Here is a 27,438-nt window from a genome sequence, read left to right as displayed (position 1 = left end):
ATTTTTCTTTACAATAATCGGGATGACCATGGATTGGAGAAAATAGTAAATTCTTTAAACTGAAATGAATAATTGTCAAAAGTTAATTTTTATAAGGAAGATTATTATTAAGAGATTTTTTTAAAACCATTTACATGAGACTTGATATAACAATAGTACACATTTGCGAGGCTGCTTTTACCTTATACTACAATGCTCAGGCACCGCCATCGCTCCACACGACCTGCCCAGCCAACTCCACACACACGACTGCTCGCTACTACTACTATAACTGCTACACAGTTCCTACTGCTGACAACACAGCTCTCTAGCCTGAGATTCTCTTATAGCTTACACAACGCAGGCAACGCGTGAGCAATCCATCGAAATTACATCTGCTCGAGTGCACTAGCAACAAATTCCTTAATCATGGACCTCTTACAATATATTGTTCAAAATCCTCTAGGAGCCAACAAGGATTACCACAACCTTATGTTCCAATATCAGAACATGCGGAAGGCCACTGTCTGACAGTTACACAAGGAATAGATAAGGGAAATAGAAAAGTACGAAAGAGATGTCGAAGTTTTACTTGCAGATTTGTTAAACTCATGGAAGGTCTGAAGCTTTGAAAAGAGTGAGTGGAGTATTAACACAGTGTGACAACTCATATCACTTTCCTTTTCGCAGACACACTGTTAGCTGTTTACCTGCATCCTCAGTCCTAGTCGCATAGTCAAATAATTATGTATTGTGTATGTCATCGTTTCCTTTCTTTACCTTTGAGGTACACGCATTGTTGACAAATGTTTTATGGTTGAAATGGCTCTAAGCACTATGGGACTTAACATCTGAGGTCATCAGTCCCTAGACTTAGAACTACTTAAACCTAACTAACCTAAGGACATCACACACATCCATGCCCGAGGCAGGATTCGAACCTGCGGCCGTAGCAGCAAAATGTTTTATGTTTCTAATTCTTGATGTGAGATAACAAACCTCCAACAGTCAGATTCTTCATGCAGCGCTATGTTCACATCTTGCACTGTGACGAAAACTATCAGCAAAATCCTACAATTTTTTCAGGCTTTTTTCCAATATGGGACATGTATGAATAAAGATGCAGTAAAATAATTTCATATAATGTGATTTCTGAATCTTTTCTCTGCATCATCTGACATGCAGGATCTATATTCGCAACTGCACCATCCACTGTGTAATGGAATGACGACAATGAAAATTTGTATAGGACTGGGACTCGAAACCGGGGTTTCCGCTTTACTCGAGCGATCGTCTTAACCGCTTTGGCTATCGATGCACGAATCACGTTACATTACCTACATCATTTATAAGATATGCAAGCTATCAGGTAGCAAAATCAGCATGCTAGATTACCGATCGGCCGATGTGGTCTAAGATGGAGTGCTGAATGTCCTGAATTCGCAGATGCCGATGCAACAAATCCTCGGTGATTGTCGAAGCGAGGCAGCAGTTTCGCTTTAGTATCATTGTATGGGCAGGAATTGTGAGTGACGGGAAATATTTCAGGAAAAATTAACGCGTACTGCGCGGAAATATGGCCGCGTTTAAGACAACCGATGTTGGTTATGCACGATGGAGTGCCTTTCCGCTTTTCATCCTTCATACGACACTAGCGCGAACTTAATACGAACGGATAATGATAGAAGAAGTCCAGTAGCATGAACTCCACGCTTACCTGAATATAATGCCTCAAATTACTGGCAATGGGGACATTAGGGGCATTAGGAGCTTGCACATCAGTTGAAACGTGCACGCGATACAGGAGAATGTGGTCGATGAATGTGGCGAAGTCGAAGGGGAGCCATATGTGTTCCCACGAGTGTCTTTGAAATATGATGGCGTATGTGTAAGAATGAGTGGTAACCGAAACGAGTATGGATAAAACACAATCCTGCCGCTGTTGAGTTCTGAACTGTCGCAGTAAATGTTTCTGAGCATTCGTATAGAAATTCTAAATGAAAATTCGTTCCTCATATAGAGAATCTAAATGCCGTAACACCTTACTGTTTCGTGTAGTTGTGTTGAAATGCGAATCATTTGCATAACCTAGTATATGGTATACTTAACGCCATGTTGACATTTGATGCTTGCTTCCTTCATGGTCCTTAATGGCCTACAGCGTGGAACGTTTCTGTGTTACATTTTATTACAATGACACTTAACTATTTTTCGGTAATTTTTAATTACTGTTGTCCCAAAGGCTGGCTGTATTTCGTATAATGTGTGTCTCATGGTGTAATATGTAACATTTCCAAAAATTGGGCTAAATTTAGGTTTCAGACCTATACAGAAAACTGGCGCTCTTGAATTAAAAGTAATCTGTCGTGCAAACTGCTCCCTCTACACACCATCAAATGCGACTACAAGAAAGCTGAAAATTGTGAACTACAACATGTATCTTACGGAACCAATTATGTGGTCAGAAACCGTTCTACAGTCATCGAATGCCTCCTGAATACTCTACCATATGATTTTTCCATCGCTTTTACATTAATATCTACTGAGAGCTCCAATACAGGAAATCTTCACGGTATCGTTAAAGTTTCAACTGAGATTTCCAGTATAAATTTTGAAACGGAACTTGTTGTCCCGTTCCATATTTTCTTGAATAAATCCTGGCACATGAGAACTATTGCGAGTGCTGTTTATTCAGCGGAAGTAATTACTAGGGTAACGTACAGAAGAGAATGGACCAAGTGTTTATTTATTTACTTATTCAGTCATTCATTCATTTTATGTGTGCCACATTTCCTAGTTGCCATTCCTTTATGCGATCTGGTTTGTGTGATTGAAATAGTTAATGATGTAGCAGAAAGCGTAGTCAAAGGTCGTAGCTGTGCATGCGTAGCTTTGTTCTGTGGTAGGATAGTACCAATCCCGCTAAACGTAAGTTTAGCAGAGATGGTGGGCAAGGCAGGTCAAAAAGCTCGCGAAATCTCGCGGTTCGGCTCTGTTAGGCTGGCGAATCTTCCCCCCAACACCTTTTGAACGAAGTTCGGTTAGGCGAGGTGTGCGGTCGTCTCTTGCTCCTGGGACCCGGCACTGAACAGACGTGGAGACGCAGCTCTCGATTTGGTAAAGAAACAGAGGTATTAGATTGTGTGAAATCAGTTCAGTAATGAAGTCCAGTTGTTCAAATCAGATGCAAGATGATCAGTAAATACCCATAACGGAGTTTATTTTCACAGTTTATTCACATTTCAGTAGAACTTTACGTTTGGACTTTGGTCACGTCAGCACCATGGGCCTTAAGCTCACGGTCATTATTATTGCTCTCCGCTAACCGGAAATCCACTTATTAAATGTGTTTTAATCTGCTCTTACATTTTCAGTATTATTTTGGAGGACTTTTATTTATTTTCTATATGTTACTTTGTGGACTTGTTTTCGCGCCACGTGGTAGGTCGGAGCAACCGCCACATTGACTCTGTCCAGTTTCGAACTTAAAATGTATTGTAAACGATGGATAACCATACGATACTGTGCGAGTGTAAATACTGAAAGAATAATCTTGTGTTTCCGTATTTTTCTGGATTTTTGTTGCCCGCTGAAACTTGGCCACGTGTGAAGTAATAATGTTTCGTGTGCTCCCCCGTAACTATATGATTTATTGGCACTGTTGTGCATTACGGAATATACACGGCTTAAGCTCATGAATTTAGCAAAAGATCTGATTTTAATGCCATTTGTCTTGACAAAGATTTCTGAAATTCTCTTCCACCCTGACCAAGTTAACCTGTAGCGTCTTTGTTCAACTTGTTTTGCATGCCCAATAGCAACTTAATACAATAAGCATGGGTTTCGGTGTAATTGTGTATTTGTAGAAAATTACGTTGAAGCCAGGTCTGCGCTCCAGTCTGCGATTCCATAATTACGTGGCCGAACTGAACGATGTTAACTAGCGAGACCAATTGTGATCATGTTCATTGCAACAGAAATAAGTCCAGTAGCTTAAACGTCATTGATGCTGAAGAAATATCTTTTAAGCCATATCTTTTGCTAGTTATTTGCTCCCTCATCACAGAGAATAGCTCAAAATCAGTACCTCAGTTAAATCCTGGGTCACGAATTAAGAAAACGAAAGCTATATACAGGGTGTTTCAAAAATGACCGGTATATTTGAAACGGCAATAAAAACTAAACGAGCAGCGATAGAAATACACCGTTTGTTGCAATATGCTTGGGACAACAGTACATTTTCAGGCAGACAAACTTTCGAAATTACAGTAGTTACAATTTTCAACAACAGATGGCGCTGCGGTATGGGAAACTCTATACTACGATATTTTCCACATATCCACCATGCGTAGCAATAATATGGCGTAGTCTCTGAATGAAATTACCCGAAACATTTGACAACGTGTCTGGCGGAATGGCTTCACTTGCAGATGAGATGTACTGCTTCAGCTGTTCAATTGTTTCTGGATTCTGGCGGTACACCTGGTCTTTCAAGTGTCCCCACAGAAAGAAGTCACAGGGGTTCATGTCTGGCGAATAGGGAGGCCACTCCACGCCGCCTCCTGTATGTTTCGGATAGCCCAAAGCAATCACACGATCATCGAAATATTCATTCAGGAAATTAAAGACGTCGGCCGTGCGATGTGGCCGGGCACTATCTTGCATAAACCACGAGGTGTTCGCAGTGTCGTCTAAGGCAGTTTGTACCGCCACAAGTTCACGAAGAATGTCCAGATAGCGTGATGCAGTAATCGTTTCGGATCTGAAAAATGGGCCAATGATTTCTTTGGAAGAAATGGCGGCCCAGACCAGTACTTTTTGAGGGTGCATGGACGATGGGACTGCAACATGGGGCTTTTCGGTTCCCCATATGCGCCAGTTCTGTTTATTGACGAAGCCGTCCAGGTAAAAATAAGCTTCGTCACTAAACCACATGCTGCCCACATGCATATCGCCGTCATCAATCCTGTGCACTATATCGTTAGCGAATGTCTCTCGTGCAGCAATGGCAGCGGCGCTGAGGGGTTGCCGCGTTTGAATTTTGTACGGATAGAGGTGTAAACTCTGGCGCATGAGACTATACGTGGACGTTGGCGCCATTTGGACCGCAGCTGCAACACGGCGAACGGAAACCCAAGGCCGCTGTTGGATCACCTGCTGCACTAGCCGCGCGTTGCCCTCTGTGGTTGCCGTACGCGGTCGCCCTACCTTTCCAGCACATTCATCCGTCACGTTCCCAGTCCGTTGAAATTTTTCAAACAGATCCTTTATTGTATCGCTTTTCGGTCCTTTGGTTACATTAAACCTCCGTTGAAAACTTCGTCTTGTTGCAACAAAACTGTGTCATAGGCGGTGGAATTCCAACACCAGAAAAATCCTCTGTTCTAAGGAATAAACCATGTTGTCCACAGCACACTTGCACGTTGTGAACAGCACACGCTTACAGCAGAAAGACGACGTACAGAATGGCGCACCCACAGACTGCGTTGTCTCCTATATCTTTCACATCACTTGCAGCGCCATCTGTTGTTGAAAATTGTAACTACTGTAATTTCGAAAGTTTGTCTGCCTGAAAATGTACTGTTGTCCCAAGCATATTGCAACAAACGGTGTATTTCTATCGCTGCTCGTTTAGTTTTTGTTGCCGTTTCAAATTACCGGTCATTTTTGAAACACCCTGTATGTTGCCTAGTAAGCCCTGTGTAAGTATGTTCTGTAGTCGTTCATAAAAGAAATATTGCGTTATCCGGTGCGTGCTAATTTTTACTGGTTGGTCAAAACCTTCCACTAGAAATTATTAATACCCGGCAATAAATTTAAGGGGCCAGTAATTTCGTGGGCCACACGAACTTGAGAATCCATTTACTACAGACGGTAGCGTACAGGAGCCGTAAGAGAGAAAAGCAACGACAACTGTCCTCCTAACAGGCCCAGTCGTACCACCCACACCTAAAAGAGCAGTTCAGAACATGTCTGCGCGATTAGTTGTCACGTTGCAATTTAACAGATGTCTTATAGCTGCTTGTTTCTTTAATTTAATCTACTTCACGTGCATTTCTCTACAAAACATTTTGCATATTGGCACAGAATCTTAATATACACAGCATCTGCGTCCCAGTTCCGTTAGCACTGTTTGTTATGTGAAATTCCAAACTGAAGTGTTATCTCGAAGCGAGCAGCGACGTTACTATTCTTGAAGCTTCAAGAACAGCTATGTAGAAAGTCAAAGCGTTTCTGCAGCTGCCATCCTACCTGGGAATTCAACACTACGTGTCTGACACTCGTCAGAAAATGGCAGTTGAACACTGAGGTAACATCGAGTTTTTTTAGTCCTCCAGTGTTTGTGCCCGAGAATTCGGCGAATTCGACCCGAGTACCGAAAGGCAAGTTCCTGGTTGCACTTCAGTGAGGACACCCCAGCTCACAAAGCACAGTATGAGCACTAGGTTTTGGCCGGTAAATGGATCACATACCCTATATGTCCGCATTTGGCACCAACCAACGTCTGGTTCAAAATGGTTCAAATGGCTCTGAGCACTGTGGGACTTAACTTCTGAGGTCAGCAGTCCCCTAGAACTTAGAACTACTTAAAACCTAAATAACCTAAGGACATCACACTCATCCATGCCCGAGGCAGTATTCGATCCTGCGACCGTAGCAGTCGTCCGGTTCCGGACTCAGCGCCTAGAACCGCGAGACCACCGCGGCCGGCCCAACGTCTGGTTATTCCCGAAACTGAATATGGCAATAAAACGACGCGGTTAAGGAACGCAAGAAAATTACACTGCAGTACTAAATGCAACACCAATAAAGGACTAGAGTGACTTTTAGAAAACACGTTTAAAACTATTTCAGCTGTGTTTTGATTCGGGGAAAGACTATTTTGAATTATTTCAGTGATTTTGTGAACATCCATGTGTTTTATTTTTCATAGCCGCAGTCTTAATGGAACTGGGACACACTGTGTGACCATTAACGGTATCATGTCGATGGCACTCTCTTTCTTTGTTGACACCATTGGTGATGTCAAATCATGATACTAAGATGTAATTAGGTACTCTGGTACATGAAGAGAGAAAATAAAGAAGAAACACAATATGTTAAATTACAAAAAGGAGATTTAATGAGGCCACAGCAACAAAGAAATACAGCACACGGACATTAGAGAGGAAGGCGCTTCAACCATGCACACCGTGGACACCGCCGAGGTAGCCATAACCGTAGCCGACGGCGGGTCCGGCGACGACTGCGGGGGCAGCGACGGCGGCGACTGCGGGGGCGGCGACCACAGCGGGGGCGGCGACGGCGGGGGCGGCCAGAAGTCCGGCACCCAAGCCGAGGTATCCACGCTTCTCGCGCTGCAGCTCCTGCTGGCAGGACGCCACCGCCACACACGCCACCAGCACGACCACCTGCGAAAGGCGACACGACGCGGCTGTCACTCGCTGACACCACCAACAACGTACTCAATCTATGCGGCCTCAGCAGTTCCACGAAAAGATATAAAATTTCCCAGGTAGCATCACGCACAATTCGAGTGGGGGAGAGAGGGTTCCATCTGCTAATGTCTGATGCTAAGGAGCACTCATAAGTGCCTCATGACACAGTTTGGACAGCGACTCCAAGATCATGAAGGAATAACATACGCTAGGATTCACTTGACGTTGTTGCCCATAGGGTATTAGCAATAGCCGGGCGAAACTGAATTATCAGCATATGATAGAAAGGATGGGGGTGTAAATAGGCCATAGAGCGTTAAAAGATATCATGTATCTACGAGGGGACTTCACAAAGCATGTGTAGTGTCGCAACTTAACGATGCTGCCCGACCCGACACTACGAAGATTCTTAATCGTGCAACTAGCGGTGCCTTGAACATCGCTGCCGTTGAAGAAACTCCAGAACCGACAGGACGATGTTATAAGCTGCGGCCACCTTAAGACCTCTAAAAAATGGCTCTGAGCACAATGTGACTTAATATCTGAGGTCATCAGCCCCCTAGAACTTAGAACTACTTAAACCTAACTAAGGACATCACACACATCTATTCCCGAGGCAGGATTCGAACCTGCGACCGTAGCAGCAGCGCGGTTCCGGACTGAAGCGCCTAGAACCGCTCGGCCGCCCCGGCCGGCAGACCAGTTCTCTGCTTCTACTTTAGTTCCGTGCTTCTAGTGGGAATTCGTGTTGCTGGTTGGTGCCGATCATTACTCCAAATTGTTCATAGCCCTACTGGCAAATATTCAGTGTGTATAGACGCCCGCCTGGGTTAGCCCTCTGCTTGTAGCTAGCTACGTCTGTAGCAAGTGACAGTAGTGTAGCAGCTTCTCAGAGTAAGTTGAGTGTAATAAATTTATTTAACTGACTTTGTGTCTAGGAATCTTTTGCTTGCCTGTCCAGATTCTTTCGGCAACAGATCCTTTGGCCTTCTTCGCCCATTCGTCATTAACATAGAAAGGATAAAGGTAGCGAATGCACAGCACAACAGTAAGTTACAGATGTAGTCCGAACCTAAAACTATTGAGGAGCAAGAGGATCGCACTGTGAGAAAAGAACACTTGTTCTGGGTTTCCAACTCATACATCTCTCCTGCCATAGGTTCTGGTGCATGACAATGTGTGAGTCAAATGGCGTTGTAATTGGAAACGTACTCCAGAGTTTGCGGCACAGTACGATTCTTGTCTGCAATTCAATTAAGGCGGGTAGGACGTCAAACGGGCCGACTTGGAGCAGGACATATCAATTTCCACTGTCTATACTTTTACAAATAAATTCATTTAACTTTGTCAGCATGACCAGGAAGGATTCAGAATTTACACCCATAGCAGTGGAAGTTCTAAAACATAACGAAGTAATTTTTTACGTGTGAAATTTCATCATTTTTTTCACTTACTAATGGCAGCATTTGTTGCTCTAGGTACACATTTCTTCATAAGTAAGAGAGATTCTTCGATGAATTTTGCACAGCATACAAACCATACTTAAGGTGTATGAAACTCTAGATTTTTCCAAATCTATTAAAAACTGTGGTAAAAATTGAGGTAAATAACTACAAAATTTGTGTTTTTTCTAAACATTAAGTTTAAAATATAACAGTTCATTCGTTTTTTCATAAATTAAAAAAATTCCAGTACTAGTCCTTTCTGTAAACGAATCTGAGATGGCTTCTGGCTGCTAGAGTATGTAGTAGTGAAGTAACATGCAAGATGTGAAATTGGATCCACCACACATGGACGGAAATAACTAGACGTTCTCTTAGCAGTTTCCTGCTCCAAATGTTCCATTTAGGTCTTATATGTAAGATGATCTAAAATATTTTATGGATCCTCCAATGTTTCACTAGGTTCTAGGAGGCTTCCAGAGATGTAAGGTGTCGAGTTCTGATAACGTTCCTGCCATCACTCTGTTACAAGGACGATATAACACCGATTAAGGATGAAACTAACAGAGACAACGGAAAATACCAAAACAAAGTACTGTGTGACAGTCCCGGTTATTTTAGCCACAGGTACACTGAGGAACTGCATCTCATTCAGTCTAGTCTATTGCCCTAGTCTGTCTACGTTATGGGCGTCAATTAGCAACATTTTTACAGTTCATTGTGAGAAGGGAATCCTAAAGTGACGCATAGACATTATGTTGCACGCAACTAAGTTTTAAATGGTTCAAATGGCTCTGAGCACTATGGAAGTTAACATCTGAGGTCATCAGTCCCCTAGAACATTGAGCTACTTAATCCTAACCAACCTAAGGACATCACACACATCGATGCCCGAGGCAGGATTCGAATCTGTGACCGGAGCAGTCGCGCGGTTCCGGACTGAAGCGCCTAGAATCGCTCGGCTACCGCGGCAGGCTATGTATTAAATACGTAACAGATATGGGTACACAATCCATTCCCATATAACAGTTTCTGAAGTGTCCATATTCTATAGTGCATTTGCACTAGATACATCCTGCTGTTCTAAAGTAGATTTGTATATTTTTAGTCGCACTGACACATTTGTGGATTCCATTCAGAGTATGAGATGAGTTCTACACCAGGGCTTTCGAATGGATTCCTGTACAGGGACACTAACAATTAAATGCTGTATTTTACAGGGAACATAACAATTCATTCTTGATTTAGTTAAGTATTTCAGTGATCACTCGTAAGCTCTCCGCTATCGCAGCGCAGGATCAAAATTAACTGTAATGGTTTCTACTACGTGATTACTACGCATTTGTAAATTTGTTATGCAATTTACTTCTTTCTTCTGTTGCACAAGGTAACTCAGGCGCCACTGTCTTCTTCGCTATCACTGTGCTCGATCAAAATTGACTGTAATGGTTTCAGCTACGTGGTTGCTACCCATTTGTAAACTTTTTATGCAATTTACTCCTTTCTTCTGTCGCATAAAGTAACTCAGGCGCCATTGCCTGACCAAAAATCTCGGGAACGTACGGATTTTTGAAACTGGAGGAAGCATATTCTATTGTTGACAATTTCATAACTATGTTCTGGAGTACTTCAACATCCATATTTGGTGCAGTCTTATATGGTGAGGCAAAACGCTGACCATTTTTCAATTATTTTTTGTTAGGACTGTCATCATGAGATTTCACAACAGTAAATCGCGTATTTAGACATTTTGTGCAGCCTTATATAGTGAGGCGAAACGCTGACCATTTTTCAATTACTTTTTGTTAAGACTGTGACCATCAGATTTCACTACAGTACAACTCGTATTGAGATAACCAAGCCGTGGGCACGTTCACCAAAAGACTATGAATCTGAACAGGAATTTTCAAGTCATGCATCACGAAATCGATCGTACACTCAACGTTCATGTTGTGTCACACGTACAGAAGCTGCACAAGGCTTCTAACGAACTTGTCGTAAACAGGGAGGCAAAAAGTAATTCTCGTAGGAAATCTGCTGAAATTCATTGTTCTGGAGAGGGGAGTGTGTGGGAACAAAATCAGCTATGATTTATGTAGCAGCGTAATTGTAGCCAAAATTACTTCCTACTGACTATTTGCCATGCTACTACCTTAAACCAGCGTAGTATTGTTGGTGTATCAGATGAAATACAGAAAATAATAAATGACATTTATTTCTGCTATAAAAAACTTCTCATTAGTTTGAAATACGTAATTCCGCCTAGTCTGAAGACTAACAATATCAGATAGAATATCTTACACGTTTAGCAATGGCTCGAACGTCATTATTAGCTTATAACAAAAAAATACTGGGGCAGGTACAGATGTGTGGCCAGGGTTCTGTGCACTTTCTTCACATTATGTATAGATAACAACGAAATACTACCTGAGCTACATCACTTAACGACGGTAGAGTAAATAGACACTATCTCGGCCATGATACACTTGTCTCATAGCTAATCACTACATAGGTTATCTCATATAATCAAGTCTCGGTATTTAGCTACCAGGGAGAACTAGAAAGTTGTAGGCCGGCCTTTGTGGACGAGCCGTTTTAGGCGCTTCAATCTGGAACCGCGCGACCGCTACGGTCGCAGGTTCGAATCCTGCCTCGTGCATGGATACGTGTGATGTCCTTAGATTAGTTAGGTTTAAGTGGTTCTAAGTTCTAGGGGACTGATGACCTCAGATGTTAAGCCCCATAGTGCTCAGAGCCATTCTGAACCTATAATGTTGTAAGTGCCCTCGAAAAATGCTACCTTATCTGTTGGTGGGTCATTTTTAAACGAAATAAAGAGAATACACAAAGAAATGATGCGCCGCTCATTTGGGGATTGTTTACACAGCGTGGAAGTCTGCTTTAAATGATCAGCTTCTAAAGTCGGAAGGTTTGAAAATTAGTACTGCACCACAGTAACATTTGCTATCACTATTTTGGTGGCCCAACTTATAGGTCAGTTTAGGGACATATTAGCTGCTGCAGCACCCATATTGTATAGTGACCACGAAGTGTAATTAGAGTGATTAAGGTTCGCTCAGTAGCTAATGCTAAATATCCGCCAAGGAATCGTAACAGGAAGACAAACATCGCACATCTGGTTGCGGACTACAGATGTGGATGAAAAAGGCAAGGCCACTCATATACGATCCATTCGCAGTGGTAAGGTCCTCGTAACAATTCATTCAACATAGCTTTTGTTGGTACCCCTTGTAATACAGTACTCAAGTTCTCAAGTGCTTTGGACCTATTGACAGTGCACATTTAAGTCAATGTGCTGATTATATGTGACTCTCCAGAAGAACACAGCCACTTACCAAGAGCGCCGGCCGGAGTGGCCGTGCGGTTCTAGGCGCTACAGTCTGGAACCGAACGACCGCTACGGTCGCAGGTTCGAATTCTGTCTCGGTCATGGATGTGTGTGATGTCCTTAGGTTAGTTAGGTTTATGTAATTCTAAGTTCTAGGCACCTGATGACCTAAGAAGTTAAGCCGCATAGTACTCAGAGCCATTTGAACCATTTGAACTTACCAAGAACTTCATGTTGCTGTCTGGATAAGGTTGTTGCTGTGGGAGCAGACTGTACCTGCAGACCGCAGGCGGCTGTCTTTTATATCGTACTACAACGTGGGCGGCGGTCAGTGCCAACGTGGGCGGCCTTCCGCTGCGCTACTGTCCACTACTAGAACTGGTCTACTTCTAGGTCGCCTGTGTCAGCCAGTGGCAGTCGGAGGCGTGGTTCTTTCACTCAGGAGAAAGGCTTGTTCCTGTGCTAAAGTTTGGTACCGTTGTAACCTTGTCACCGAAGACAGGTTTGATGAAGCTTGCAAAAGATGCGATATCTCCTGATTAATAAAGGGAACAGGTGCTGTCAAGACAAATCACGTCCGACTATATCGATCATAGATAAAATAACTTTTCCACAAGAGAAATATACTACGCAATTAGTAATGACCGTGTTAAAAGAAAGACACTTCATAGAGTGAGATAAAAGTAACCTGTAAGGTAATATGCAGATTTTAATAAGTTTTTACAAAATTCAAATGGATATTATTGCACGTCAAAATATCGAGCCAATAAAACTTGCCCAGAACATATAGACTGTCTCGTTAAAATTGAGATGTACAGCTTGCTTAAGAAACATGTTCTCGTAAAATGGCCGGCCGCTGTGACCGAGCGGTTCTATGCGCTTGAGTCTGGAAACGCGGTGCTGCTATGGTCGCAGGCTCGAATCCTGCCTCGGGCATGGATGTGTGTGATGTCCTTGGGTTAGTTAGGTTTAAGTAGTTCTAAGTCTAGGGGCTGATGACCTCAGATGTTAAGTCCCATAGTGCTCAGAGCCATTTGAACCTTGTAAAATGACGAAACTAAGCTATTAATTTGTTGTTAAGTTGCTCTGCAATGTAGTTTCGACGTAGTGTTCATCTTATGACAAAACTTTTAATATTTTTATAAGTTCTAGTGAATTTGTGACCTTTAATGCTCACATGAGCTGGTATAAATAGGTCTTCACAACAGTCAAAACCTTTTATCAACTTTGTGTAATTAATTTATTAAAAATGTCTTATACACAGTGTTCAAAAGAAGTGTCGAATGTTTCGAGAGTTGGTCATCCGCACTGAAGCGAGGGAAACATATCCAGTGAACGTGTCACCGAAAAGGCAGTGAGATTTTTTTTTCCTGTATAGTAGCGTTCTAGATGGTTTCCTTTCAGATATGTGATTCGAGTTATTATGTAGTACCAGACTTGTTAGTGATTACTGCTGTCTGATAAACTGATGGCACCTTTAGCTATGTATTACAGTGTACTAGTTTTTATTCCAGTGACTTCGCTCTTGTGTTTACTGTTACTGTGCTGTATTAAGCACGTATTGTTCACTATGTTTTCTTTTCTGTTTTGTACTACTTTTGTAGTGATGGCGGCATTTTACTCAACAACAGATTTTTCGAAAATGATTTCTACTTCGATTCGGCAAATAGAAGTAAGGTACAATGACGGCTCTCTACGTAGAAAAATGTCCACTACGCAGAAAACCATGTGTTAAGCTTTGCTGCAGATTTGTTCAGGGTCCTAGGAGCACAGGCTTCCTCGCTCCAGAAAAGCAAACAATTGGAGTCCTCTCAGTGAGCACCCCTAGAACACCTCTTAAGGTTGTTGGAAAATTACAGTGTCACAGAACTCGAACCACGAAACTTACTATAGATTTCATAATGCCCTGACTAATGTGTACACAGGGTATTGAGATATTGGAATACATTAAAACATATTCCCAATCCAGTCGACAGAGCGACAACACAACTACTGTGCTAATTTCCGCAACGAAATGTCAATACCTTCTGTGAGTAAATGCTTATACACTCCTGGAAATGGAAAAAAGAACACATTGACACCGGTGTGTCAGACCCACCATACTTGCTCCGGACACTGCGAGAGGGCTGTACAAGCAATGATCACACGCACGGCACAGCGGACACACCAGGAACCGCGGTGTTGGCCGTCGAATGGCGCTAGCTGCGCAGCATTTGTGCACCGCCGCCGTCAGTGTCAGCCTGTTTGCCGTGGCATACGGAGCTCCATCGCAGTCTTTAACACTGGTAGCATGCCGCGACAGCGTGGACGTGAACCGTATGTGCAGTTGACGGACTTTGAGCGAGGGCGTATAGTGGGCATGCGGGAGGCCGGGTGGACGTACCGCCGAATTGCTCAACACGTGGGGCGTGAGGTCTCCACAGTACATCGATGTTGTCGCCAGTGGTCGGCGGAAGGTGCACGTGCCCGTCGACCTGGGACCGGACCGCAGCGACGCACGGATGCACGCCAAGACCGTAGGATCCTACGCAGTGCCGTAGGGGACCGCACCGCCACTTCCCAGCAAATTAGGGACACTGTTGCTCCTGGGGTATCGACGAGGACCATTCGCAACCGTCTCCATGAAGCTGGGCTACGGTCCCACACACCGTTAGGCCGTCTTCCGCTCACGCCCCAACATCGTGCAGCCCGCCTCCAGTGGTGTCGCGACAGGCGTGAATGGAGGGACGAATGGAGATGTGTCGTCTTCAGCGATGAGAGTCGCTTCTGCCTTGGTGCCAATGATGGTCGTATGCGTGTTTGGCGCCGTGCAGGTGAGCGCCACAATCAGGACTGCATACGACCGAGGCACACAGGGCCAACACCTGGCATCATGGTGTGGGGAGCGATCTCCTACACTGGCCGTACACCACTGGTGATCGTCGAGGGGACACTGAATAGTGCACGGTACATCCAAACCGTCATCGAACCCATCGTTCTACCATTCCTAGACCGGCAAGGGAACTTGCTGTTCCAACAGGACAATGCACGTCCGCATGTATCCCGTGCCACCCAACGTGCTCTAGAAGGTGCAAGTCAACTACCCTGGCCAGCAAGATCTCCGGATCTGTCCCCCATTGAGCATGTTTGGGACTGGATGAAGCGTCGTCTCACGCGGTCTGCACGTCCAGCACGAACGCTGGTCCAACTGAGGCGCCAGGTGGAAATGGGATGGCAAGCCGTTCCACAGGACTACATCCAGCATCTCTACGATCGTCTCCATGGGAGAATAGCAGCCTGCATTGCTACGAAAGGTGGATATACACTGTACAAGTGCCGACATTGTGCATGCTCTGTTGCCTGTGTCTATGTGCCTGTGGTTCTGTCAGTGTGATCATGTGATGTATCTGACCCCAGGAATGTGTCAATAACGTTTCCCCTTCCTGGGACAATGAATTCACGGTGTTCTTATTTCAATTTCCAGGAGTGTATATCAGAAAGGGAGCGTTCTCGAACTTACGTTTAGCGCACATGTTTTCTTTCTTTGATCAATACTTCCACTTCTCAGAATTGTAGACACATATTTTTTACACTCTTTGTTTTACCTTAACATGGATGTCATTTTATTTGTATCACAAACAAAGAAATGATATTTTTCTTATATTTATACACATTTTTCTCATGAAAACGCCACCGTAAAGCTCACTTAAGAAAAGCTAGTAAGACTCTTACGCGTGTAGAAATATTTCGTTTCTCCCGAGATACGAAGTCTGAAGGCTTAGGCTGACAGGCCTATACATCACCGTGGGGTAAGCCTGTTCATTATCTTCATTGCCACTGAAACTGGAGACCGTTGGTGTTTTTAGCGGAAACGTGCAGCCAGCATAGTTTTTCGTCGTAAAAACAGAGGTTGTTGCCTCCGACATGTGCCAAGTGGAGATTTTCAGATATCAATTATCGCTGTTAAAGTTAATTTTTTTATATAAGTTACATTTGTCAGTTATCAGAAACTGTCAGTTATCCTACAAATCTGTGAAACCACATTATGTGTACACTATGGTATGTCTGCATGTAGTATTCTTTTGCGCTTTCTATGTCATTGTAACTGTGGCTGACTCTATTGAGAAGAAGCAGGTAAACGCGAGCATCGTTCAGTAAGTAATGCAACTATTTTTCTCTCGGCCATTTTCGGTTGAGAAAATGTAGTATTTGGTGTGTGCCATCGTGGAATATTCCTACTTGAGCCCCTATACTTGCATGGAGTTCCCATAGGTGGCGGCACTATACGTAGCCTTCAAAATGGCGTCTTTAAAGGAGGTACATTCCCAGCCGAAACCTGTAATAGGCACTTGCAGAATGTCTACGCAGACCTGGCAGAGAACAAAAGCACGATGAGTCGTTGCATGAGGCGTCTGTCATCACAACAAAGAGATCGCGCTAACAAGGGAACATCCCCATCGCACCCCCCTCAGATTTAGTTATAAGTTGGCACAATGGATAGGCCTTGAAAAACTGAACACAGATCAATCGAGAAAACAGGAAGAAGTTGTGTGGAACTATGAAAAAATAAGCAAAATATAAAAACTGGGTCGTCCATGCGTAAGATAGGCAATATTATGGGCCATGTGAGGCGAGGAGCGCCGTGGTCCCGTGGTTTTTAATCTCATTTTGCTCTCTTTCGTTCGTTGTATCTGCTCGGGGCGGACGTCGTAAGACACCCGTTTTCGTTCGTTGTTGATCGGTGAACACAGTTTTTTTATTACAGAGGGCAGCTAACCCTCTGACCGAACACGCTGAGCTACCGTGCGTGGTTAGCGTGAACAGCTGCGGAACGAGAGGTCCTTGGTTCAAATCTGCCCTCCACTGAAAATTTTGCTTTCTTTATTTTCGCAAAGTTATGATCTGTCCGTTCGTTCATTGACGTCTCTGTTCACTGTAATAAGTTTAGTGTCTGTGTTTTGCGACCGCACCGCAAAACCGTGTGATTAGTTAACGAAAGGACGTGCCTCTCCAATGGGAACCGAAAACATTTGATCGCAAGGTCATAGGTCAACCGATTCCTCCACAGGAAAACACGTCTGATATTTTGTATACGACACTGGTGACAGCATGTGCGTCACATGACAGGAATATGTTGTCGACCCACCTAACTAGTACACTTGGCGAATGGGTGAAAAGTTTCTTCTACCTTGCCCGATTTAGGTTTTCTTGTGGATGTAATAATCACTCCAAAAAAAGTGATGAAAACATAAGAGTTTTTCACACAAACTGAAAATAAAAAGTTAAAATATTCGGTCAAGGGAAGGTTTGAACCAAGGACCTATCGTTCCGCAGCTGTTCACGCTAACCACGGGACCACGGAGTTCCCCCCGTCACATTGCTCTTAATATTGCCTATCTTACACATGGACGACCCAGTTTGTATAGTTTGCTTATTTTTTTCATAGTTCCACACAACTTCTTCCTGTTTTCTCGATCGATCTGTGTTCAGTTTTTCAAGGCCTATCCACTGTGCCAACTTATAACTAAATCTGAGGGGGGTGCGATGGGGAGGTTTCCTTGTAAGCATTCCGATCTCCGATCTCCAGCATGCCGGCTGGCCGTACGCAGCCTCGGGAAACCAAAAGGAAAAAAAAAAAATGACTTCGGAGTGCTCGTCGCCACAAAATTTCAAACGACCTGCTTCTTATACATGAAAACGCAAGGCGTCACACAAGTGAATCCTCCGAGAGGAGCCCGCAAAACTTCATTTGACTGTTCTTCCTCATCCACCCCCGGCCCGGATCTGGCACCTTCCGATTTCAGTCTGTTTGGCACTCCGCGGGAAGCAGTACGTGGATGATGCGGAGATTATTGATGCTGCTGCAAGACTTTGGCTCCTACGTCGACCAGAAGAGTGGTAACATGCGGGTATACAAAGCCTTCCAGTAAGATGCCACAAGGCCGCCATATTGAAAGTACATCATGTTGAAAAATAGGCTTCTATACCCGAAAGAGTACGGGATAATGTGGTATATTGAGATCCAGAATAATACAATCTGCTTTCAGAGAAAATGCATTGCATTACTTATCAAACGTACCTCGTATGTTGATGTGTACTCTAAACTGATTAATATTACTGCAGTTTTCAGCTTTTAATGTCTCGAATGTTATCGTCATTTCAGATGACATGTGAATTACTGCCTAACATGAAATGTGGATAAACCTGATTGATTCATTAAAGGTGAAATTTTTAGAAATTGCCTCCGCCACTGTTCGAGTCCTCCTCCAGCACAAAATTTCGCTGTCGTCATTCTGAAACATCCCCTTAGAAAAATTTATGCATTACTGTGCTGGTAAACCCCTTACGTTATTTGATTTTAAAACAGCTGAGCAAAACTGAATGTACTCAGACATTTCTCTCTTTACTTATTCTGATCAACAGTAAACTGACACACAATATTTTTAGCGCAACGCAATCTGGCTTTTAATAATCCATACAAAAGAATGGCCCTGACTAATAAAAACCTATACCTTTCATGAATCACTTACCTCACAAGAATCTTCATTACTCGCACTACTGCAATACAGCGAGCGCCAATACTGCCAGGTAGATAATAGATTCTAACTACTGAAGTCACAAATTACTGATAGGCATAGTTAGCAAATGAAAGATTTTGATAGAGAACAAACAATGTATTTACCTTAATAGTGTTCAAAAGTCATAATATATATATATATATATATATATATATATATATATATATATATATATATATATATATATATATATATATATATATAAATTTTATGACTTTTGAACTGATATATATATATATATATATATATATATATATATATATATATATCAGTTCATGACATCCAGTCTTACAAATTTACTATCTCTGATGGACACACGTCCAGATCATCCGCTCTCAAAACTCCGCCATCTCTCTCCCCACATTCACCACTGCTGGCGGCTCACCTCCAACTGCGCAACGCTACGCGCTGTTAACAGCCAACTGCCCAACGCTACAATGGTAAATTCCAACAATGCGAGCCAGCCACAGCCTTCACACAGCACAGTCAGTGATTTTCATATAGAGCGCTACATGGCGTTACCAACATAAAAACCTACACAGGCTACTTACAATTCCAGCCGATGGTGTTTCATATTCGCATTTGAGAATACATTTGCTGTATTTGTTGACGGCTGCAGTCGTTGGAGTGCATGTTCCTTTGCACATGCTTGCATGTTCGAAGGAACATTTCATCGTACTTCGTATTAACAAAGGCACTGCTGTTTCGCATTTATTCGTCAATATCAGGCCCTCGACTCTCAATAAATATATCCTACCTGTACAGGAATAAAAGTAACGTATAAATCCAGATAGTGATAGATGGATGTCAACATATAATTCGTATTAACAAAGGTACTGCTGTTTCGTATTTATTCTCCAGTATCAAGCTCTCGATTTTCAATAAATATATCCTGTACGAGAATACAAGTAACATATAAATCCAGATAGTGACACGTGGACGACGACGTATGGAAATTTGTCTCTTGTCATGATTCATGCTGGATAGCAAAAGGTTAAGGCGACCGCTCGAGTAAAGCGTAAAATCCAGTTTAGAGCCCCAGTCCAATACAAATTTTCACTGTCGTCATTCTATTACACAGCCGATGGTGCAATTGTGAATATGGATCCTACATGTCCGATGACATTGAGAAAAAGTTCGGAAATCACATAATATGAATTTATTTTACTTCATCCTTATTCAAACGTGCCCCATATTGAAAAAAAGTATATTTGAAGATAGTTCTCGTCACAGTGCAAGATATGAACTTAGGGCGCCATGATGCTTCCGACTGTTGCTTGGTATCTCACAACAAGAATTCGAAACATAAAATAGTTGTAAATAATGGGTATACTGTAAACGGAAAGGAAACGATCACATATACGACACAGAGTTTATTGACTATGCGAGTAGAACTGAGGATGCTGGCACTCAGCAATCAGTCTGTCTGTGAATAACAAGGTGCGCTGATTTGTCCCATTCAGATACATCGTTGGTGCTGGGTCGGTTGTTATGGTCTTAGAGTGTATATACTCTGAGGATGAAAGAAAAACTGGCTTTTTCGTACTATACATCTTTTAAGTGAACAGCTGCAAATATTGCCTAGACTGGGTAAAAGTTTAACATAGCTCTGTGGTACAATTCATATACGCCTGCTCGCCACGGCATCCCATAAAAAGCTCTCAGTGAGAAATTGGGTCCACCGGTATGTCGTCCAGACAAACTAATTATTTGTCTAGATAACATAGCTGAGGCACCAGTCAAAGACATTGCTTTTGCTACAGTCGCTAGCTATTTACATTATTACATTGTTGTCTCCTGAATGAATTTTTACTTTGCAGCGGAATGTGCGCTGATATGACACTTCCTGGCAGTTTAAAACCTTGTGCGGTAACGGGACTTGAACCTATGATCTTTTTGTAACACGGGCAAATGATCGACATACTGGGCTGTCAAAGCAAGACACACATCACCCTACCCCCCGCCCCCCACCCCCCACCCCTGTACCTCCCTTCCGGCTGTTCTTCGTTGTCTGCTCTGCTAAAACACGAGTATAAGCTCACCTTTCTTTACTGTCTCACCTTTCTTTACTGTATGTTGTACAGTATAGTCACTGAGGGACCTTAACATTACGCACAATAGCATATTGGCTCATTCCGCATGAACTCCAGGCTCGTTTAGGATGATTATACTCTTGTGAGGCGGACAATTATTCAGCTTTCCATGGGTTCTCTTAGCGGTAACACGCCAGAGGCATCCAGCTTTGCCGTTACCGAGATTCTCGTTGGCGAGGGCTGGAGTGTAATAGTCTCATCTTGGTCAAAGTCAGTACGTCAGTGGATTTCTCCATTTGCGTACCGTATCTTTGCTAGAATGACTCCCCACTCAACTCTGCTCCACTTACACATTTTTCTTTTGGCTCATCAGTGATTATGAAGTTTCCCACTTTACGATAGCGGTCCTCTTAACCTCTTTCCTTACTTATTGTCCACACACTACATTTGTAGTGCCCCTGCCCACTATACTCATTACTCGCGGCAGTCAATGTACCGAATCCTGTAAGAGTTTGAGCAATGTGAGTGCATCCGCATTGCAGATCATCATTGGCCCGTAAGCCTCATCTATATGAATATGATATCTGAAACAGACACCATTGGTGAACTTGCACTTCTCGAAGAATGAAATTTCAATGAAATCCAGACCTTTGTATCTGCTTACAGCCGTTAATAAATTTCAAGGGGACAGTTGAAAATGTGTGCCTCGTCTGGGACTCGAACCCGAGACCTCCTACTTACATGGCAGAACGCTCTATACCACTGAGCCATAATTTTTTTTAGCGTGGTATAAGAAGTCTCTTCAGCAGACCTGTTGCACCTTCTAAGTCCTCTGCCAATGTTTTTCTTTTTTTCACATGTGTTGCCTTCATCGGCCACCTTCTAAACTGTATTTGCAAATAAATCGTTACATTCTATATTGGAAAAAAAGAGGAAAAGGATGGGATTCCATTTATGAGGAAGGAAAATAAACTTTTTCTCCAATTTGTAATATGAGTAGAATAAACAAAAGTATGTATTATTTGCAGTCCTCCGTTGCGCAATATATGAAATGAAATTTCTTCTTGATATTTCTTCTTTCAAAAGTAGTAAACCGAAAAAATTATATCACACAAATGACTATCACTTCATTGTTGAAGGAAATTTGCTTTCTTGTTCTGCGAGAGAAAGGAAACGAAAGAACACAAATGGGAAATACAACTGACTTCTGCAATGGTAAACGCCTGGAATAATATCTTAAAATTTCGACAATAACTAGAGTCTCAGGAAGCAACTAGGATTCTTATTTACAGATCAGTGTCAACTTCTACTATCCAAAATACTGGATTTGAAGTATTTAACCGTTGATTATGATGTGCAGCATATTTCCAAATAACCTCCTGTAGGCACGATGTTGGGTTATTTTAAGGTGTTAAATTTCGATGTAAGAGTAGGAAAGTAGCATGCCTATTCTGCGTAATAAACCACGCTGTGTGGCTCATGATCCACGTTGCAGTGCTATTTTTTCCTCGTGGATACCTAAGTTTTTGTGGTTGAATGAGCTCTAAAAGGTCTATCACCGACAATCTTTGAAGAAGAAATGTTGTAATTTCTTCTGCATGTTTGCATGTGAGCCTATAAATTATTGTATCTACTCACCCGCATGCGTCACAGTTGGGCGTCGGATGAAGGTCTATCTTATGTAGCTTGTCATTCGTAGCTACTTTATCATTGACTGTTAGATACCAGTCGACTATGAAACGTGACGGGACGTGTCTCTGTGCACGTTCCCCCACACTATATGTGCAGTCAATAATACTCAATGTTGTATGTGGATATTTCTCTTCGAGACGATTTCTGGGATTTGTTGTCATGAGAAGGTTATAAAGTTTCCTGTTGGTCAGACATCCGGTATCGACGATGTTGTATCGGATGTAGCTCAGTTCCATGTAGTACTGTCACACAGGTCGGTAATAAAGCGGAGTGCCGGTGATATCAACGGGTGGGTCAAGGCTATGAGGCCTCCGCCGCTGGATGAGGTTTGTGATGACACTGGTCCTCCGAATACGAACTTCCTTCCTGATGCGATTTAGGAGCAGGGTGACACATTTTATGTGTACCTTAATGAGGTTAAGGCCACTTTTGGACGTAGGTGTAGTTAATGTATCATAATGAACTTTCAATCTGTGTCCTCTAAAAAGAAACCAGCACAGCGCTTGTTGTATACTCTTTCCTAAATGGTCGTATATAGGAAGAATTTGCGCCAAATAATTCATCTTGCTTATAATAGCGATCTCTGTCGTCTTACCTTTCTGTGGTATGTTCAAATCACGGTCGTAGTGGAGTATCAAAGCAGCCCCTAATTTATTAAGCATTTGTGAACAGTTCTTCGTCAGGAATTTGTATGGGATGGCCTCAAAGGTAACACCGAGAGATTTGTGACAATCCTTTACATTGCACCAGGTAACGTGGGATATGTCCCTGATACCGACTCCAGCGGGTAAAACTGTGGTTTTATTTCTATTTAATATTGCTCCTGAAAGAAACGTGAATGCTTGTAAAAGAGTTTCTGGAGACATAAGATGTTGTGACGATGAAACAGCTACACATATATCGTCAGCATACGCAATGCATGGGATAGTAACAGAATCGATGCTAAGCCCGATCCCACAGGGCACTAAGTTGTTCAGTAGCGGCTCTACTGCAATGGCGTACAAAATTATTGACAGAGGATGGATCACCCAACGGAAACTTCTTTTGTAAAATGGCCATTAGTGAGAATCCGGGAAGAGATGTTTGTAGTAAGTTTACGAATTAATTCTATGAGATGAGGTCCAATACCTAGTTTCGCCATGCTTTTAAAGAGGAATTTAGAAATTTCAGAGCGCCATTTCCTTTGGTTTCAGATCATGTCCCTCATATCACAAGCATATGAGACTGCGCTTCGGCCTTGCACTGCACTATATAGGTAATTGCCTAAAACCTTGTGCTTAACGGTTTGCACCCGTAGCGTAATCGATCTGGTAATGATTTTGAAATCGGCGTTCAGGAAACGCATGTTTTCTACCTCCCTGCTGTTACCTTTTTTCGGTAAGGGCAAGCTGATACCTTCCTTGAATGCCTTGGGTATTACTTCCAGGTGCCATATTTCATTCGCGATCTCGAGGACTGTCGGGCGGAGGACGTTCCAATAGCGCTGGTAAAACTCAGCGCTGAGACCGTTGGGTCCTGGTGATCTCCCTTTCTTTGCACTGTGGACCGGTACTTGGATTTCGTCATCTGTAAAAACAGATTCTAGATTTGCATCATCCTTGCGTGATAAGCGGCATCTCAAGGTGTTACGAAAATTGTCGCACGAGTGTTCATCAACTATTTGCTTCTTGTAATGTTGAGTATAATAATCGTAGACGTGCTTCGTGGTGGCATTCTCGGAGTTATCAACGACGGCTTCAATCAACATGGCTTTACATCGTTTGGTCGTTCACCGAATGTGGTACAGAGAGGCCCGTTCTTCGGTGGCAACATCTTTTGGGTGGGCTCGCACGATGATTCCTTCCATTCGTTTGCGTTGGATTGCCGTGATTTTCCCTTTAAATCTTTTGAGAAGAATTGGGAGTGTGACTGTACAGTTCTCTCAAACAGCGATAATAAAATTCCATAGTCTGCTTCTACCAAAAGCTTTTTTGTCGGGCGTATGTCATGATGGTGAGGCGTAATTTGGGGTTGTCACACTGAATCCACCACCGTAGAACGCTAGCGTAACGACGTCGGTGCCTCTGGAGCTGTTGCCACATTATGTTCACTTCCTCTTCAAGTTGTGCATCCTGCAGAGGGCTGACATTCAATATCCAGTAGCCTTTGCCGCGGTAGATTTGCTGACGTTGTACGTTAAGGGCAGTCGGAGATGCTGACACGAGCTATGTCACAGTTCACAGTGTGTCGCTGGAGGACATCGGACACATAGATCCTATCCAGCCGACTGGCAGAATGACTGGTTACGAAGGTGTATGCTACCCGTTCATCGCGCAGTTTTTCCCACGTATCGTGAAGACTCATGCCTTGAATTAAATGTTCGAGTTCTACACATCTATTCGAGTTAGGAGTTTGGTCTCTGTCGTTTCGCACACAATTGAAGTCACCACCAAGAATGAGATGTGCACGATAAGCGCTAAGGAGCATGGGAACCTCGTTTTTTTAGAAACTTGAACGTTTCTCTTATGACTGGTACGTGAGGTGGCGTACACGTTAACAATCTGCACACTATTCACTCGAAAAGAGATGCCACGACCACTAGGCAGCCGTTGCACGTCCGTAAAAGGTATACCGTCGTTGATGTTATCAATAAGTACATAACCCGGGCACTTCTAAGATTGTCACTATGTCAACGGTGGTACCATACAAGAAATCATCGAACGGAGTTTCACCGCACTTTAATCCTATTAATGTTAAGTGTGGTAATATAGCAATATTATAGGTTTGTTTATCGCACAAAGTGGCACATAGGGCGATGAGCTCTGAGTGTTGTAACTCTGGGTCGTTGTAACTCCTTTTCTTTTTTTTCTGACGATTGCCACCCGAATTTGTTTATTATAACCGTGACACATTCCCCACTTGCTCCCCTTCTTTCGATTTTTTCAGTGTACTCCGTCACCGCCGCGTGGGATTAGCCGAGCGGTCTCAGGCGCTGCAGTCATGGACTGTGCGGCTGGTTCCGGCGGAGGTTCGAATCCTCCGTCGGGCATGGGTGTGTGTGTTTGTCCTTAGGATACTTTCGGTTAAGTAGTGTGTAAGCTTAGGGACTGATGACCTTAGCAGTTAACTCCCATAAGATTTCATACACATTTGAACATTTTTTTGAACTCCGTCACCACTTATGGGAAGGTATCTATACCGCACAGCACTACTGTAGTAGAGGACAAACAAGCGTACTGTACGCAGTCTCTTTAGTACACTTGTTGCATTTCCTAAGTGCTCTGCCAATAAAACAAAGTCCTTAGTTTATTTTACCACAACATTATCTATGTAATCGTTCCAATTTATGTTGTTTCTGGCACTCAGATGAATTGACGACCTTTAAATTTGTTTAATTTTCTGTATAATTGAAACTTAACGGATTTCTTTTCTTACCTATATTGACAACCTTACACATTAACTTATTCAGAGACAATTGCTACTTTTCGCACCGTGCAGATACCGTGTCTAAGTCATTTTGTAATTACTTTTGATCTTATGATGACTTAATTGGACGGTAAATGGCAGCAACAGAGGAAGATAATGTAAGAGGTCTGCTCAGATTATCTTCTAAATCGTTTATACAAATTAGGATCAGAAAATGGTCTATAACACTTCCTTGTGTAACGCCGAATGTAACTTCTGTTTTAATCGACGATTCAGTCGCAAAACTGAAGCGAAACTCTATAGGCATAAAATTTGATTACAATTACCTTTCGAGGAACGGTGTCGAAATCCTTCTGGAAATATATAGGAAGGTGGAAACTATTCGAGATATCCTGTCGATAGTTCTCATTATCTGGCACTCTTGCGAATAAAGAGCTGGTTATGTTTTACAATAAAGATATTTTCTTAATCCGTGCTGACTTTGTGTCAATAAACCGCTACCTTCGAGGCAATTCATAACATTCGAACACAGTGTATGTTCCAAAATCCTACTGCAGATCGGCGTCAGTAATATGGGTCTGTATTCATTGAATTTCTCCTACTTCCTTTCTTGAGTTTCCAGTCTTTTGGTGGGGATCTTTCGACTAGCGACGATTGCTATATGATTCCTAAATATGGGGCTATGTATCGATATACTCTGGAATTCGTACGACATCTGGACCAGAAGACTTCACTTTAGTATGTGCTTCAGGTTCTTTCGATTTACCGAAGAGATGTAATTAAAAATTAATTGTGTTGTCTGTTCTTCTTGATTCGTATCCTGGAAAATATTCTTCGTCACCTTTGGTGAAGCAATTTCGTAAAACTGTGTTTAATGACTCCTCTTTAGTGGCGCTGCCATCAGTAATATAACCATTGGCAAGGAATCGCCATTGGAAACTTTGTGTCCTACATCTGGCAAGCTTTTTTCGTTGCTTCTGCTATAGTTTTATGCCCTGTTTTGTCTACGTGGGAGATCAGTATTATCTTTTATTACTTCATTTGGTATAAAACTATCAGCTGCGGCAGATAGCATTTCTCTAAATTTAAGCCACATCTCGTCTACACTAACGAAGTAAGCTCCGAAGGAGTGGAGATTATCTCTTAGGAAGGCGTCAAGCAAACTTTTAGCTGCTTTCTTAAAAAGATTTTTTTTTTTTGCATTTACTTTTCCTGGATTTGGATGTCACGGTTGTTACTCTCGCGACAACGATCTTGTGGTCACTAACCCCTGTATCTGTATTGATGCTCCCTGCCTGCATAGGATTATTTGTTGCTAAAAGGTTCAGTAGGATTCGTTGTGAGTAAGAAAGTAAGGCAGAGAGTGAGCTACTGTGAACAGTTCACTAATAGGGTTGTTCTCATCTGAATCGAAAGTATACGAATACCGACAACAATAATTCAGGTATACATGCCGACATCGGAAGTTGAAAATGAAGAGATAGAGAAAATATTTGAGGATATTGAACGGGTATTGCAATACGTAAAGGGAGATGAAAATGT

General features: G+C 42.7%; 1 protein-coding gene across 2 annotated transcripts in view; it reads right to left on the bottom strand.

Moving 5' to 3' along the window:
- Positions 1 to 12,460, bottom strand: part of LOC126092197 (cuticle protein 64-like) — a 147,540-nt gene extending 135,080 nt beyond the window's left edge. Inside the window, exon 1 of one of the 2 annotated variants that reach the window (XM_049907682.1) lies at positions 12,431 to 12,460. In XM_049907682.1, coding sequence (XP_049763639.1) covers positions 12,431 to 12,442 — 12 coding nt within the window. In that variant the 5' untranslated portion in view covers positions 12,443 to 12,460. The remainder of the gene's footprint in view (positions 1 to 12,430) is intronic. The other variant, XM_049907686.1, reaches the window with a different exon arrangement.
- Positions 12,461 to 27,438: the final 14,978 nt, after the last annotated feature.

Source organism: Schistocerca cancellata, chromosome 7, assembly GCF_023864275.1.
Source record: "Schistocerca cancellata isolate TAMUIC-IGC-003103 chromosome 7, iqSchCanc2.1, whole genome shotgun sequence".
NCBI classification, from domain to species: Eukaryota; Metazoa; Arthropoda; class Insecta; order Orthoptera; family Acrididae; genus Schistocerca; species Schistocerca cancellata.
The sequence above is the reverse complement of the archived record's forward strand: the minus strand, read 5'-3'. Positions and strand labels throughout refer to the sequence as shown.